This window comes from Pseudophryne corroboree, chromosome 6 (genome assembly GCF_028390025.1).
Source record: "Pseudophryne corroboree isolate aPseCor3 chromosome 6, aPseCor3.hap2, whole genome shotgun sequence".
Classification (NCBI taxonomy): domain Eukaryota; kingdom Metazoa; phylum Chordata; class Amphibia; order Anura; family Myobatrachidae; genus Pseudophryne; species Pseudophryne corroboree.
In genome coordinates, this window is record NC_086449.1 from 206,356,945 (window position 1) to 206,374,238 (window position 17,294).

General features: G+C 45.1%; 1 protein-coding gene across 4 annotated transcripts in view; it reads left to right on the forward strand.

The window, feature by feature from the left end:
- Positions 1-17,294, forward strand: part of ADAMTS17 (ADAM metallopeptidase with thrombospondin type 1 motif 17) — a 547,181-nt gene that overhangs the window by 82,100 nt on the left and 447,787 nt on the right. For all 4 annotated transcript variants that reach the window (XM_063925679.1, XM_063925677.1, XM_063925678.1 and 1 more), the window contains exons 3-4: positions 2,970-3,147; positions 14,445-14,620. In XM_063925679.1, coding sequence (XP_063781749.1) covers positions 2,970-3,147; positions 14,445-14,620 — 354 coding nt within the window. The remainder of the gene's footprint in view (positions 1-2,969; positions 3,148-14,444; positions 14,621-17,294) is intronic.

Sequence of the window (17,294 nt, forward strand, 5' to 3'; positions counted from 1 at the left end):
CTGGTCTGGGCTGGAGTGGGTACCTTAGTCCCCAGGGACCCTGGTGCAATACACCTGCTGCACCAATGGTACTTCTGCCTTAGGATACCAGACTGCACTTTTTTTTTACAAGAGACTGGGATACCTCCCCCCACCCCGTGGTTTTTTCTACAACCATCATCCTGAAATTAGTTGTAACTCTCTCTGCACATGTTATATCTGCCCCACCTGCAGTGCACATGGTTTTGCCCATTAGCTACCACATTTGCTGCTGCGTTCAGATCTGAATTAGGCCCAATGTCACACCATCACCTTCCCTATACTTTCCATGTGCCAATAACAAAAGTGCAGACAGTCTTTTTGTGGCCACGATAACATGAAAAGTTGAGGGAACCACCTTGTGAAATTTATCAGGGAACTGAATTGGCCCCGTTATGGGGCTGAAGCAGAGGTGAAGGCTAGATGGCTGCCATTGCTCCCCCCTTGTGTGCACAGAAGTAAATGCGTATATTCTCCCATATGGAAAGTTGTATGCATCTCTGAGGCCGGACTGCCTCTGTCTATATGCTTAATTTTACACCTCCCACCATTATTAGTAAGCTCTTGCACCAGCCCTATGCTTGATGCAAAAGATGAGTCTGAAAGCCGACGTAGTTACACGTTTACACAACTCTGCATAGCCCAAATGCTGTTGTCACGCTGTTACTGAACTTAGCCTTCGTTCAGTAGCAGCCCCATTAGCACCCAGTTATCCCCCTTCAGTCAGATTGTGTATGACTGCATCCTCTGTGCGCTTGTTTCCAGAACATGTGCAAGGTACGCTTTGCGTTCAAATCTGCATCAGTCGCTGTGTGTCTTCATGTCATGGGATACAGCAAAGCTGGGCCTCTGTTTGTTTCCACACCTCACACTGGAATTAATATATTTGATTTTGGAAGGTCACGCTTTGCAAGTTATTGCAGAGTGGAAGCTTTCCTAGAGAGCAGAGCAATCTGTTCCCTCCTGATGTGTTACCTCTGATTCATCCACACCCTCTTAGCGTTTCTACTGAATAGGAATTATCACAAGGTTCCCAGATATATCTCTGCTGTAGGTCTTCCATGTGCTTCAAGGGTTTTATTTTTACAAGAAAATCCTTCTGTTATGCTTGGCAGGAGTTGTGTGAAGAAGGGAAGCCTATCCTGAGCCCTAGGGTCCGGGTGATTCTTTGTGGTTTGCAGGTCTTTGAGGGATGCGCAGTAACCACTTCCCTGCCAGCCACAGCACACTGGCAGAGTTAGCTGTGTGGATGTCTGCTTGCGGGACTTCAAATCCGTTTGAACTTAAGCCTTCATGTTCACTTGGAAATAACATTTATCGCACCTGACCTCGTGGGAAGAACGGAATGGAACATTGAGAAGCTGTATCCAACAACAATGAGCTGTCCTTTCTTCTCTGCATCTCTACTATTAGCATTGTCACTTTCACCTTCCTTTATATTGCTGACTGACTTCCTGAGAAGGAAAACAGGCATTAGTGGTGACTTGTCATATGATTTGCGGTCACGGTCACAGACTAGAAACTGCGAAACATTTATCATAATGTATTGAGGCAGTGCACCGTACACAGCACGTCTCATAAGAAAGCAGTATCACCAATGAGAGCCTCAAAGTATTAAATAAATACAACTCTAAACACATTACAAAAATAATTGTGTAGTACTTGTACTGTATATTTTTCTTATTGCTGCAAAAACGACAAGAGCCCCACTGGCCTCATGACTGTTGCTCTATTTCTGTTATACACAGTGGCCTCAAGGGTTTATATTTGGTATACGTTTAATTTTCCGTCCGCGGGGATCCGGCGTTCAGGATACCGACGCCAGAATGCTGACAGCTGGCAATGCCGACATCCATAATCCCGGTTTACATGGGCTATTCCCACTTGTGGGTGTCCACGACACCCGTAGAGTGGGAGAACCTGTGGCGAGTGTGGCGAGCATACTGGCGCCGGGAAAGCATACTGAACCCTTTTATTCTAATATACATTATTTTTAGTTTAGTGATAGTATGGCCCTGTCAAAATGTTATCTTTTGGTGGCCTTGTTGGTTCACTGTTTTGTAAACTGTTGCAATCGGTACCAAGAAATACACAAAACATTTCCCATATTGGGGAACAATGTTAGTATCTAGTGCTTCCAGGGCTCATCATTTTATTACTGTATTACTTGGGACAGTATGGTTGGTGTAATGGTTAGTATTACTGCCTCACATCACTGTAGTCTTTGGTTTGGGTACTTTGGTCTCCTCCCACAATCCAAAAATATACTGTTAGGTTAGTTGTCACACCACAAAAATTCACCCTAGTGTGTATGTGTCCATGTGGTAGGGAATATAGATTGTAAGCGCTACTGGGACAGGGACTGATGTGAATGTCCAAATTTTCTCTGTGAAATGCTGCGGAATATGCATGCGCCTTATAACTAACTATACATGATTCTGCGCATTTCTGTTATGTATGTTTGTTTAGTTAGTAATGTGTCCACTGGAAGTATTTTCTGTTGTATCTTGTCTACGTTTTTTATGCTTTGTCCTGGTTTAACATGATCATTTTTTTTTTTTATAAAGATCAACTTTATAGGTTTTAGTAGAGAAAAACTTCATAGGTTTTAGAAGAGAAAAACGGCCAACTATGCCTCCGGGAAAACACACGGAGAAAGAAAGAAATTAATTAATGAAATGAATGCAACTGTAACCTACATGTAGTGTAATTAAGCTAATATCCGAGCAATTATCTAGTATTCGTTGACATCACTAGGACATGGCATTTTCATTAGTCATGAGACACTGAATTAATGGGTCAAACTCTCCTAAATATTGGTTCTTCCAGAACAATAATCACACTATTGTGTGTAAGTGTCAGGTACTAACTCATCTTCCCTCAGAAAAGTGCTGCTTTACCTCATATGGTAACTTAATACCTCTATGATGTTCTCTTTTTCTCCTCTGCAGACTGGATATATCCAAATAGGAGAGGAGCAGCTGATGATTCACCCGACCAACACTACGGCAGACCCAGGCGTACCCTTCTCTAGAAGAGAACATCTAATAAGGCACAAACGCCAAGCGTTGGCTCCCTCTTCATCTTTCACCCCTAACACTCCACATAGCAACTGCCAAGTTTTATCAGGTGTGTATTAGGAAAATGGTCATCTGCCATCGAGTAACAATATTTTTTTTTCCTGATGGCACATGGATTTGGAATTGAAGGTGAAATGCCTGTAGCCTAGGTATCTTTTGATGTACGGTCAGTTTTTTATTACATATGCCTGTGTCAGTGGACCACAATTAATCATATTAGAATTATGCTGTAAATATTTACATTCTGCTATCTTTTCTTGTGTAACAGACAGGAGTCATTTTTGTTTGCTCTCTGGAAGTTAATGCCAAAGTTTTCCACTATTGAGAACTGAAATACTATAACCTGGCACAATGATTGTTTCATGGCATTTTCAGTTTATAGCTTTGTCATTTTCAGATCTGTCTGCTAAAGCTTATATGGAACTGTGCATAGGAGTAGACACATTCCTCTCATAAACACATTCGTTTTGGCTAATGCCACTGTTTCTTATCAGTCGCCCAATGTAGCAAATAGTAGGGAAGCCAGGAGCTCTACTGCTCTGCAGATCGCAGTGCAGAAGACCTCAGTACTGTATGTCCAGTTCTTTCCAACAGGGGTTCATAAAAGTTCTTCTGTTTCATTAGCTATATGTGAGGCAGTACGGATGGTGTAATAGTTAGCATTACTGCCTCACAGCACTGATGTCATGGCTTTGATTCTCACCGTGGCCCTAACTGTGTGGAGTTTGTATATTCTCCCAGTGCCTGCGTGGGTTTCCACCGGTACTCCGGTTTCCTCCAACACTCCAAAAATATACTGATAGGTTAATTGGCCCCCAACAAAAAAAAATAATCCTAGGGTGTGTGTGTATATGTGCAGACTAGATGGGCCAAGTGGTTCTTGTCTGCCGTCAAGTTTTATTTTTCTAGGTATATGTGGCTGTCACTTATAGTATGATACACTACTCTGGGATGTTATTATTTCACATGCTGATTTCCTTATAGACACTTGTTTATTTGCTTCAGACGAGTATTACATGTAACCCTTTCTGTGTAGAAATGGTGCACAGTGATCGAGTCAGATACTCTGTTCTTTTCTGAATGTCATCTCTAATCTCATTAGAGCACAGAAATTCCTATTTACCTGAGTTATTATGGTCCAGTTAACTCTGATAGAAGACATCTGCCATTTAATTTCCTCCCCGGACAGAGGTATAATGAGAATGGCTTGGAATTCAAGCTAATTATTTTATATGATTTGGTGCGCGCAAAGTTTGGCACATTAATGTTATGTGACATACAAGATGTATTTTTTTTTCCCAATGTTGTTTCCTAAATACCTGCAGAGTTTAGTCCACTCATTGTTTTATTAAACAGTTCATGGATTAGAGTTTTTGGCTACTGCGCATGCATCTTAATCCGCTAAAAAGTCACACGGTATATATGCACAGAGGCGCAGCTGCGATTGAGACGCACGGTATCAGAAAAGCATTGGAAATGTACTGGGTGTTCCTGGGCAGTGACTGGGAGGTGGCTGTTCAGGCGCACAGAGATGGTCTGTCTGGTTTAAGTTCAGAACATAGGACCCCCTGGATTAACATAAATAAACTACTTCAGAACATCATTACACTTGTTCAGGACATTAAAACACATACCTTTGCAGGCTCACTTCATTCACCACGCTTCAAGCACGGTAGCTCGCTCTGCTTCGCTCGCCACACGTTACTATTCCCAATAGATGTTGTGGATAGTGTTCCAAGGCAGTTTAGTTATGCTAGCCCAGAGCGTCCCATGTTTTGATGGAGAATCTGCACTTACCATGGGGCTGGTGTAGTTTCGATGGTGTGACTGATGGTTGTGCACCGAGTGGTATATGAGCGCCTAAAGACACTGAAAATGGGGATCTCAGTCCTTGCACATGGCATGCGCATGCTTGTACACCATGGAACGGCTTGCAGCAACAGATGCATAAAGTCACAGACTCGATACCGGCAAAAGGCGCTGCAGCATCCGGATCAGAATTTAGGCCCTATATGAATTGATCCTCCTCTATCAATATTAAAATATATTCATGTTCTACCATCGTTGAAAAAGAGAAGGACCCAGTCCCATATATTGGGCCCTACATCTGTCTTTTTCTCTGACGTCCTAGTGGATGCTGGGAACTCCGTAAGGACCATGGGGAATAGCGGGCTCCGAAGGAGGCTGGGCACTCTAGAAAGATTTATGACTACCTGGTGTGCACTGGCTCCTCCCACTATGACCCTCCTCCAAGCCTCAGTTAGATTTTGTGCCCGGCCGAGGTTGGATGCACACTAGGGGCTCTCCTGAGCCCTTAGAAAGAAAGTATAGATTTAGGTTTTTTATTTTCAGTGAGACCTGCTGGCAACAGGCTCACTGCAGCGAGGGACTAAGGGGAGAAGAAGCGAACTCGCCTGCTTGCAGCCGGATTGGGCTTCTTAGGCTACTGGACACCATTAGCTCCAGAGGGATCGACCGCAGGCCCAGTCCTTGGTGTTCGGTCCCGGAGCCGCGCCGCCGTCCCCCTTACAGAGCCAGAAGCAAGAAGAGGTCCGGAAAATCGGCGGCAGAAGACATCAGTCTTCACCAAGGTAGCGCACAGCACTGCAGCTGTGCGCCATTGCTCCTCACACACACTTCACACTCCGGTCACTGAGGGTGCAGGGTGCTGGGGGGGGCGCCCTGAGAAGCAATTATAACACCTTGGCTGGCAAAAATACCACAATATATAGCCCCAGAGGCTATATATGTGGAAAATACCCCTGCCAGAATCCAGAAAAAAGCGTGAGAATAGTCTGCGGAAAAGGGGCGGAGCTATCTCCTGCAGCACACTGGCGCCATTTCTCCTTCACAGATCCGCTGGAAGGAAGCTCCCTGGCTCTCCCCTGCAGTCTACACTACAGAAAAGGGTTTAAAAAAGAGAGGGGGGGCACTAAATTTAGGCGCTGTATAAATTATATAGAAAAAGCAGCTATAGGGGACATAACTCAGTTAGTCCCTGCATTATATAGCGCTCTGGTGTGTGCTGGCATACTCTCACTCTGTCCCCCCAAAGGGCTTTTGTGGGTCCTGTCCTCTGTTGGAGCATTCCTTGTGTGTGTGCGGTGTGTCGGTACGGCTGTGTCGACATGTTTGATGAGGATAATGATGTGGAGACGGAGCAGATGCCTTTAGAAGGGATGTCACCCCCTGCGGGGCAGACACCTGAGTGGTTGAGCTTATGGAAAGAAATGAGTGCACGTATAGACTCCTTACATAAGAAATTTGACGACATGCCAAATGTGGGACAGCCGACTTCTCAGCTCGTGCCTGTCCAGGCGTCGCACAGGTCATCAGGGGCTCTAAAACGCCCGCTACCTCAGACCGCAGACCCAGATGTCGACACTGATACTGACACCAGTGTCGACGACGATGAGTCTAACCTGATGCCCACTAAGGCCATTCACTGCATGATTGAGGCAATGAAAGAGGTGTTACACATTTCTGATATAAATACAGGTACCACTAAAAAGGGTATTATGTTTGGGGAGAAAAAACTACCCGTAGTTTTTCCCCCATCAGATGAATTAAATGAAGTGTGTGAAGAAGCGTGGGCTTTCCCTGATAAAAAATTGGTAATTCCTAAGAAGGTACTAATGGCGTTCCCTTTCCCGCCAGAGGATAGGTCACGTTGGGAAACACCTCCTAGGGTGGATAAAGCGCTCACACGTTTGTCTAAAAAGGTGGCACTACCGTCTCCGGATACGGCCGCCCTCAAGGAACCTGCTGATAGAAAGCAGGAGGCGATCCTGAAGTCTGTATATACACACTAAGGCATTATACTTAGGCCAGCTATTGCGTCAGCTTGGATGTGCAGTGCTGCCGCTGCGTGGTCAGATAAACTGTCAGAAAATATTGACACATTAGACAGAGACACGATCCTGTTAACCATAGACCATATAAAAGACTCGGTCTTATATATGAGAGATGCACAGAGGGAAATCTGCCGACTGGCATCTAAAGTTAGTGCATTGTCCATTTCTGCTAGGAGAGGCTTATGGACTCGCCAGTGGACAGGAGATGCAGATTCTAAAAGGCACATGGAAGTGTTGCCATATAAGGGTGAGGAATTATTTGGGGATGGTCTCTCGGACCTAGTTTCCACAGCAACGTCTGGGAAGTCAGCATTTTTACCCCATGTCCCCTCACAGCCTAAGAAGGCGCCGTTTTATCAGGTTCAGTCCTTTCGGACCCAGAAAAACAGGCGTGGAAAAGGCGGGTCTTTTCTATCCAGAGGCAGAGGTAGGGGAAAAAGGCTGCAACAAACAGCAGGTTCCCAGGAGCAAAAGTCTTCCCCCGCTTCTTCTGCCAAGTCCGCCGCATGACGGTGGGGCTCCACAGGCGGAGCCAGGTACGGTGGGGGGCCGCCTCAAGAATTTCAGCGATCAGTGGGCTCGCTCACAGGTGGATCCCTGGATCCTTCAAATAGTATCTCAGGGGTACAAACTGGAATTCGAGGCGTCTCCACCCCACCGGTTCCTAAAATCTGCCTTGCCGATTGCTCCCTCAGACAGGGAGGCGGTGCTAGCGGCAATTCACAAGCTGTATTCCCAGCAGGTGATAAGGTACCCCTACTTCAACAAGGCCGGGGTTACTATTCCACACTATTTGTGGTACCGAAACCGGACGGTTCGGTGAGACCCATTTTAAATTTGAAATCCTTGAACACATACATAAAAAAATTCAAGTTCAAGATGGAATCGCTCAGGGCGGTTATTGCGAGCCTGGAAGAGGGGGATTACATGGTATCCCTGGACATCAAGGATGCTTACTTGCATGTCCCCATTTACCATCCTCACCAGGAGTACCTCAGATTTGTGGTACAGGATTGCCATTACCAATTCCAGACGCTGCCGTTTGGACTGTCCACGGCACCGAGGGTATTTACTAAGGTTATGGCGGAAATGATGATACTCCTTCGAAGAAAGGGAGTTTTAATTATCCCGTACTTGGACGATCTCCTAATAAAAGCGAGGTCCAAGGAACAGTTGTTGGTGGGAGTAGCACTATCTCAGGAGGTGCTGCACCAGCACGGCTGGATTCTGAATATCCCGAAGTCACAGCTGGTTCCGACGACACGGCTACTGTTCCTGGGTATGATTCTGGATACAGTCCAGAAAAAAGTGTTTCTCCCGGAGGAGAAAGCCAGGGAGTTGTCATCTCTAGTCAGAGACCTCCTGAAACCAAAACAGGTATCAGTGCATCGCTGCACGCGGGTCCTGGGAAAGATGGTGGCTTCTTACGAAGCAATTACCTTCGGCAGGTTCCATGCCAGAATCTTTCAGTGGGACCTGTTGGACCAGTGGTCCGGATCGCATCTTCAGATGCATCGCTTAATAACCCTGTCTCCAAGAACCAGGGTGTCTCTACTGTGGTGGCTGCAGAGTGCCCATCTTCTAGAGGGCCGCAGGTTCGGCATACAGGACTGGGTCCTGGTGACCACGGATGCCAGCCTTTGAGGCTGGGGGGCAGTCACACAGGGAAGACACTTCCAAGGACTATGGTCGAGTCAGGAGACTTCCCTTCACATAAATATTCTGGAACTAAGGGCCATCTACAATGCCCTAAGTCAAGCAAAATCCCTGCTCCTACACCAGCCGGTGCTGATCCAGTCAGACAACATCACGGCAGTCGCCCATGTAAATCGACAGGGCGGCACAAGAAGCAGGATGGCGATGGCAGAAGCCACAAGAATCCTCCGATGGGTGGAGAATCATGTACTAGCACTGTCAGCAGTGTTCATTCCGGGAGTGGACAACTGGGAAGCAGACTTCCTCAGCAGACACGACCTCCACCCGGGAGAGTGGGGACTTCATCCAGAAGTCTTCCAGATGCTGGTAAACCGTTGGGAAAAACCACAGGTGGACATGATGGCGTCCCGCCTCAACAAAAAGTTAAAAAGATATTGCGCCAGGTCAAGGGACCCTCAGGCGGTAGCTGTGGACGCTCTAGTGACACCGTGGGTGTACCAGTCGGTTTATGTGTTCCCTCCTCTGCCTCTCATACCAAAGGTATTGAGAATAATAAGAAAGCGAGGAGTAAACACAATTCTCGTGGTTCCGGATTGGCCAAGACGAGCGTGGTACCCGGAACTTCAAGAGATGCTCTCAGAGGACCCGTGGCCTCTACCGCTCAGACAGGACCTGCTACAGCAGGGGCCCTGTCTGTTCCAAGACTTACCGCGGCTGCGTTTGACGGCATGGCGGTTGAACACCGGATCCTAAAGGAAAAGGGTATTCCGGAAGAAGTCATTCCTACGCTTATTAAGGCCAGGAAAGATGTTACGGCAAAGCATTATCACCGCATATGGCGGAAATATGTTGCATGGTGCGAGGCCAAAAAGGCCCCAACAGAGGAATTTCAACTAGGTCGATTTCTGCATTTCCTGCAAGCAGGAGTGAATATGGGCCTAAAACTAGGCTCCATTAAAGTACAGATCTCGGCTCTGTCGATTTTCTTTCAAAAAGAACTAGCTTCAGTACCTGAAGTTCAGACATTTGTGAAAGGAGTGCTGCATATTCAGCCCCCGTTTGTGCCTCCTGTGGCACCTTGGGATCTCAACGTGGTGTTGAGTTTCTTAAAATCACATTGGTTTGAGCCACTAAAAACCGTGGATCTGAAATATCTCACGTGGAAAGTGGTCATGTTATTGGCCTTGGCTTCAGCCAGGCGAGTGTCAGAATTGGCGGCTTTATCATGTAAAAGCCCTTATCTGATTTTCCATATGGATAGGGCAGAATTGAGGACTCGTCCCCAATTTCTCCCTAAGGTGGTGTCAGCGTTTCACCTGAACCAGCCTATTGTGGTGCCTGCAGCTACTAGGGATTTGGAGGACTCCAAGTTGCTAGACGTTGTCAGGGCCCTGAAAATATATGTTTCCAGGACGGCTGGAGTCAGAAAATCTGACTCGCTGTTTATCCTGTATGCACCCAACAAGCTGGGTGCTCCTGCTTCTAAGCAGTCTATTGCTCGCTGGATTTGTAGTACAATTCAGCTTGCACATTCTGTGGCAGGCCTGCCACAGCCAAAATCTGTAAATGCCCATTCCACAAGGAAGGTGGGCTCATCTTGGGCGGCTGCCCGAGGGGTCTCGGCTTTACAACTTTGCCGAGCAGCTACTTGGTCAGGGGCAAACACGTTTGCAAAATTCTACAAATTTGATACCCTGGCTGAGGAGGACCTGGAGTTCTCTCATTCGGTGCTGCAGAGTCATCCGCACTCTCCCGCCCGTTTGGGAGCTTTGGTATAATCCCCATGGTCCTTACGGAGTTCCCAGCATCCACTAGGACGTCAGAGAAAATAAGAATTTACTCACCGGTAATTCTATTTCTCGTAGTCCGTAGTGGATGCTGGGCGCCCATCCCAAGTGCGGATTGTCTGCAATACTTGTAAATAGTTATTGTTAACTAAAGGGTTATTGTTGAGCCATCTGTTGAGAGGCTCAGTTGTTTTCATACTGTCAAACTGGATATAGTATCACGAGTTGTACGGTGTGATTGGTGTGGCTGGTAAGAGTCTTACCCGGGATTCTAAATCCTTCCTTATTATGTCAGCTCGTCCGGGCACAGTGTCCTAACTGAGGCTTGGAGGAGGGTCATAGTGGGAGGAGCCAGTGCACACCAGGTAGTCATAAATCTTTCTAGAGTGCCCAGCCTCCTTCGGAGCCCGCTATTCCCCATGGTCCTTACGGAGTTCCCAGCATCCACTACGGACTACGAGAAATAGAATTACCGGTGAGTAAATTCTTATTATTTGGCTGCTTGGACGCTATGGAATACTGATTTAGGCATTGAGCGTACATCTAAGTTTGACACCTTCCTGACCAACTGTCAATGCCCCCTTCTCTTGTACTTCCTGTCTATGTGTCCACGCTTTTCATTTTATTTTGCTATTTTGTTAAAATCGATATAAACATTTATTGCAAAAAAAAGAGAGAAGGACCCAAAAGGTTGTATAAAAAGCATGCACCTCTAACAAGTATACATGTCTCTCCTGATTTACTATGCATATTTTCTCGTATACAACTCGTAGGGGCCATAGGAAACTATTCCATGAGTTATATTTAGATGTTTTTTACTTTGTTTAGTGATATTTTACCCCAGTAAATGTAAAACCTATCTGATTTTATGTTTCCATTCTTATGCCACTGTATGTCAATACAATATTTAACAGATGACACACAATAACCCACAGAAGCCAATCGGATTTTGGCTTTCATTAGCCTGACTCCTTTGAAACGTAACTGTGAAGTGATATAGCTGTGCAGGGCATGTCTTGTCTTGACATGTCACTTTAATTACATATAATTATACTTCTATATCTCTTTATCATTGCTTTGATGAACAGGATATCCCTTTTCATTCCTGTAATGCTGCAGAGTTATGATAGCACCTCCTGTCTTTCAGAAACAGCTCAAAGGCATAACATTAATTCTGCCTCACCCTGAGTGCACTTCTATCATAGTCATTTGATTTAAAATAGAATGTTTTCCTGTGCAAGAAAAGTGGGGATTTATCTATATCCTGCCAGTGTCTCTGTGTTCTACCTGACCTGGCGGTATGATTGGTTTACAGTGTAGAGTTAGAATACAGGTATGAAAATCTATCAACGTGACTGTGGTTACCCCTGGGCATCCTCAGTGCACTTGGCATCCTCCCCCTTGCTTATTACTAGGTGCTACTGACGGGTAACTGTATAGAAGAGACACTTGGCAACTGTACCTGTCTATGAGACAGTACCTCGAAGCAACAGCAATTACTTCATCCTCCTGGGCATTCTGTGCTTGCATGGGTATCCTCCAGGTACTCCGGTTTCCTCCCACAATCCAACAATATACTTGTAGGTTAATTGGCTCCCAACAAAAAATGAACCATAGTGTGTAGGTGTGTGCGTGTACTTGTGCAGGCTAGGGCAGACTTTATGGGCCAAGTGGTTCTTACCTGCTGTCAAATTCTATGTTTCTACTAATGCTCGCTTTGTGAGATATTTTCCTCAAGCGTGCTCTTGATTCCCATTCACTTACAAATTTCAAGTCGGTAACATCGAGGCATAAATACTTCAGTGAACGTCCTATATAGAGTGCGGGAAGGAGTGAGGAAGCCATCCTGAACTCCCCAAAAAGTGGCAAATAAGATAGCAGGACAGTGTAGAAAGCTGCCAGGGGGCATCAGCAAAGTACTGGAGGCAGTTACGTGGTTGGTTTTTGCAGCTTTCTCTAAATTCTGGGACAATGATAGCCTGTATGCGTACGTCAGGAAATAAAAGTGTTTACAGTATTTAGGGGTATATTAATTGGCGTATCTATAATGGGTGCAGTGTACACGAGTCCCTGCGTCCAGAGGGGCTCACACCATACACCCGCGCCCATGTTCAATTACTAACCTCTCTGGAGTCCCACATTGCCGTTTTAGCAAAAATTACCCTGAAAATGTTGCGTCGGCTATTTTTACAGCGATTTGCACAGTTACTGTAGAGATAAGTCACCGCAGGCGCCATGTAAATAATTAGAAAAAACATTTGCAACTCCCTGCAATCTCATTAATGCAACACCTCACCTTACGGGTTGGGTACAGGAGCCAGGCAGTGAGGATGCTGGCAGTCAGAATCCCGACACCGGCATCCCAACTCTCAGAATCCCGACACTTTTTAGTAAGTATGCTAACTCTCCCGTCCCACAGCCTAACCCTAACCCTCCCCCTAAACTGTAACCCTCCCCCAGTGCCTAACTCTAATTTTCTGCTTTCGCGAGAAAATGTCATGTCTTTTATTGGCCATATTTTTACTTTGTAAAAGCCTCTAAATACTTCATTATTCAGTAGGAGAGGTGTCCCCGGGGCGCTAAGCTGTGTTCTGTCATTTTTACATTAAAATAAGCATTTTTCCATAATTTTCACCTACTGTGGCGGAGCAAACTAAAACCCACATTAACTCCCATTAATTCGTTGTTTTTTTTTGTATTGAATATTAAAAAGTCACAGAGGCCGCTATTACCCATGGTAAAAAGTCTCACCACCCAGTTCATGGCTAAATTAATTTGTAGTCTCATTCACCATTAGGACCTCCGATCTCAGTGCACAGAAGTCTGAAAGTTATTGTTTCATTGCAGTGCTAGTGCGCTTGTTCGCAGACCTGGAAATAGAAGGTGCAAAATCTGCTCCATTTAGGTCAAGCAGGAGCCTCACATCAAACAGAGCATTTAAGCTGCGGTTTTACACTTTTGCGTTTTGTAAGTTTTACATTAAAATTGTGTTCACGACAATACAATGCAGTTGAAGGCCTGTGCTACACTGTTATGGACACAATTGTCATTTCACCTTATTTTATTAATTATGTGTTAATCATTATACTAAGCGAGGGCTCATCCCATCACTTTCCTGACTACATATTCTTTCCTGGGTGGCAAGGTTGTTTATTTTCAGCCCAGTCTCCCTATGAAAGTCTGGCCAGTGAGCAGAGTCTGGTTTTTAAAGAGGTGTTAATGCTAACCCTTGGGAATGATCAGTTCCAGCAACACCACATGAGCCAAACTAGCTGTAACTGAGTGATTGAACAGCACAGCGGAGTAATGCTTCCAGGTCTGATTTTGGGGTCTTTGCAGTGGGGTGAATGTGCAATTGCATACTGTGCTGTTGTCTGTGAGATCAACTTTTATAATAATATAAAAAAAATAAAAAATGAGTCTGCTCTTCGGTCTTGTAATAGAAATACTGTAGTGAAAGGTAAAGTTTCTAGGTTTGGACCCACAGTGTTCCTTCTTCTTTTCACTTGCATCTTGCACCAGGACCTGCATCGAGAAATGATTGGGTTCTCCGCAGTATCCCTGTTCATAAATTGCATGAAGCATTGATAGATTATTTCTCTGCCAAACAAGCCTGAGATTGGGGTTATCTGCACTTGATTAATAGACCTCTGAGAATCAATAAAGGAGTCTCTACTTTAGAACGTTGGGGGGACATTTCTGTAGCTGTTTGGTGGAGGTTGCCAGTACATGAAAATATGTGAGAAAGCATAGCTGGGAATTTCATTACAGCCAGGGTGACGCTGAGCGACTCCAATGATGGATAGATTTCTCTGAGGCTCCTGTAGCAAATATTTTCCAGCAAAGCCTCATTAGTGTAAAATGGATACTTTCCTGTGATGCAGACAGGCACACATCCTGAATCTCTGCAGTATGTTATGCTATGTTATGTTTCGGCATCAGTTACTGGTTTACCGTTAAGTAAAGCAAACATGCTTTTTTTTTTTCATTATTATTATTATTATTATTATTACTACCTTTTTTGTTTTATTTATTTTTGCCTATTTAAGGAAAAAAAAAGAAGGTGAGCAAGAGTGAAGAAGGCAGTGATTGGCGTAAACGGAGGAATGCCATCCGACTCACAGAGGAGCACACGGTTGAGACCCTTGTTGTGGCCGATGCGGACATGGTGCAATACCACGGTGCCGAAGCTGCACAGAGATTTATTCTTACCGTCATGAATATGGTATGTATAACATTTACTACAAAAGGGTACAGCCTGGATTTACGCGCAGTTCCGTTAATTGTACAGTAGGTGGCATATGTAAGGCAACTGCGATTATTGTATTAACTTTAAAATGACTGTAATACCCCTTTCACAGAAAACCGCTCATCGACCCGAGTTTTTGCTCTGTGGGAATGCTTTGTGTCCCCGACCCTACACTTTACCCTGCACTTTACCTGGAGCTTTCCTGCTGTTTGCCAGGAAAGCTTGATAAACCCAGTAATTTTCTGTGTTGTATATCTGAAATGGTATGATACCCCTTTCAGGTTAATAAGCCGTGTTGCAGGATGCAAACCGGATGAGTGCCCTTTCAGACAGACAGCTGGACCCGGCTTATCCCTGGGCCAGCGATGTCACTGCACACAGGTGCAGCACCGGCACCTGGAGATGAGATCAAATGGGTCCCGGGTCGGATCGACCTGGGGTAGCCATTTACACTGAACCTTCCCAGGAAAAACCCTGCTTGCTAGCATCCTGGACCCGGGTTGGGACATTTTCACTGACAAAAATCCTGGTTAGTGTGTGTTCACGTGCAATAACCTGGGATTTTCATGTCAGTGGAAAAGGGGTATGATACCCCCTTTACACCGCCAGCTTGGAACACTGGTTTTTGCACATGAGCGAGCATAACCCGTGTTTCTGTGTAGTGTAAAAGGGCCCAGTTGGAATAATCCGGGTCGAGCGACCAGGTATTTCAACTCGGTTAGCAAGCAGGGTTGAACACGTGTTCAACCCCGTTCGCTGTGCTGTGTAAATGGGAAGCCGGGTCGATGCGACCCGTTTGCCGTTCACTCGGTGTGGACAGGCGGCGCTTGGAGATCATGTGATCTCTAAGCACCGCCCCCACTGCGTCACCGATGACGCCACCAACCTGGCAATATGCCGGATTGGAAACAGCGGTGGAAAGGGGCCTGAGGCAGGTCGCAGCTGGGAAGCATTTGTGTCAGGCTCCCGGGTGCGACCCGCCTCAGGCGGTATAAAAAGGGTATAAGTAAACCTAGGATGGACTTGACTGGCAACACTACAGCCATTTTGGAATTCAGTTTGTTCTACACTTGGAATTGCTCTCCATAAATTACTAACTAAATGGATAAATATGGACATGTCAGATGCAAAAACTGAAAACTTGCCATTTCATTAGATTGCTTGCTTAATCCAGATATCTATTTTGTGCAACAGAAAAAAAAAAAATTAAAAGCTGGTTTGCTATAGTTATCACATTGATAGCACACGTGCCAGTGTCAGCAATGTAGTTATTTTAAGCAGATTGTGTAGCAAAACATGGATTGAATTACCAATATGGCAAGCAAAGTAAGTATTAACACAATTGTTAAAAAATTGGAACTATGAAAACAATTTATCTGTTTGGACCACTTTTACTTATCTCTGTGCAAAGTGTGGAGATACAATAAGGGGCACTGGAGAATTGGAGATATAACCTGTGACAACCAATCAGACCCTTGATTTAATCATTTTCTAAATTAATTGAAAAATGACAGCATCTTGTGGAATATATTTGATAAATGTCTTTGGTGATCGTGTGTTTATTGCAACAGAAAGTGTTATTATTGTATTGTGTGAGTCAGCGGATGTCATACCACCTTGAATGGCAGATTTTGGTTGTGATCTCTCAGTGTCTTAAAATGACATTAATGCAGATGGTTCAGATTGCAAGGCACATTCAGATGCCTTAATGCATGTCGGTTTTGTTGAACATTCACTTAATGTGTGTTCTATGAATGTAGGCCTGCTCATGCATATCTATAACGATGATGACTGTTCTATTTGAATTCTATGGCAGCTGTTCAGAAACATCAATAAACGTAGAGCCACTGTCTGGAATGTCTTTGAACTTGGTGGCTTTTCATAGGATAGTGTGATGTCAGCCAGACCGCAAATAAATAAACATCCAACCTATAAACTCTTTTAACGTGACCATAAATGATTAGGCCCAGAATATTCCAGTCCTTACCCAGGGGTCATAACTGTCCTTTCCTGGATGGATTTTATTAGATTACTAGCTGTTCTACACGTTCTTTGCACGGGAGTTTCTGATTTTCACGGTTGTAAATATAAATGAGTGTTAAAAATGTGATAAATCTATAGAGCTGTAAATCTGAGATGTCTTAATATACGGAAATATTAATACTTGGTTCTTGGCGTTACCTGAGGATTACCCGTAGCAGATACGTGTTAGGGTCTCCTGCCCTGTGCTGCCACGTCGTCATGGCAACCGGGAGACAAGTGCTAGCGGAGTAACCTGAGCGCAGCTGATACTCCGGTTCGGGTCTTTTGCTGTGCAGTGGTTACAGGCAGGGGATCCGGTGCTGGTTTTTGTGCTCACAGTCTGTGAGGTCTGAGGGGGGCGTGGACAGCACCTGCTTTATAAGGCCTCTTCTCAGGTTAAGCAGATGCTGCTGAATCTTTGTTGGTTAGTCAGTTCCTGAAAGTTAGCCAGTACTGTGTAGCTTTGTATTTGTTGTTGCTTACTGCAAATAGGCCTGGGGATTTGGTACTACACTCTGCCAATCCAGACCTAGCAGTAAGACTGGAGTCAGTCGTTTAGCCTGCTGAGGTTCTTTTGCTATTCTGTGAACCCAGCAGGTTTGTGGCTGTACTTTCAGACCTGCCTGCT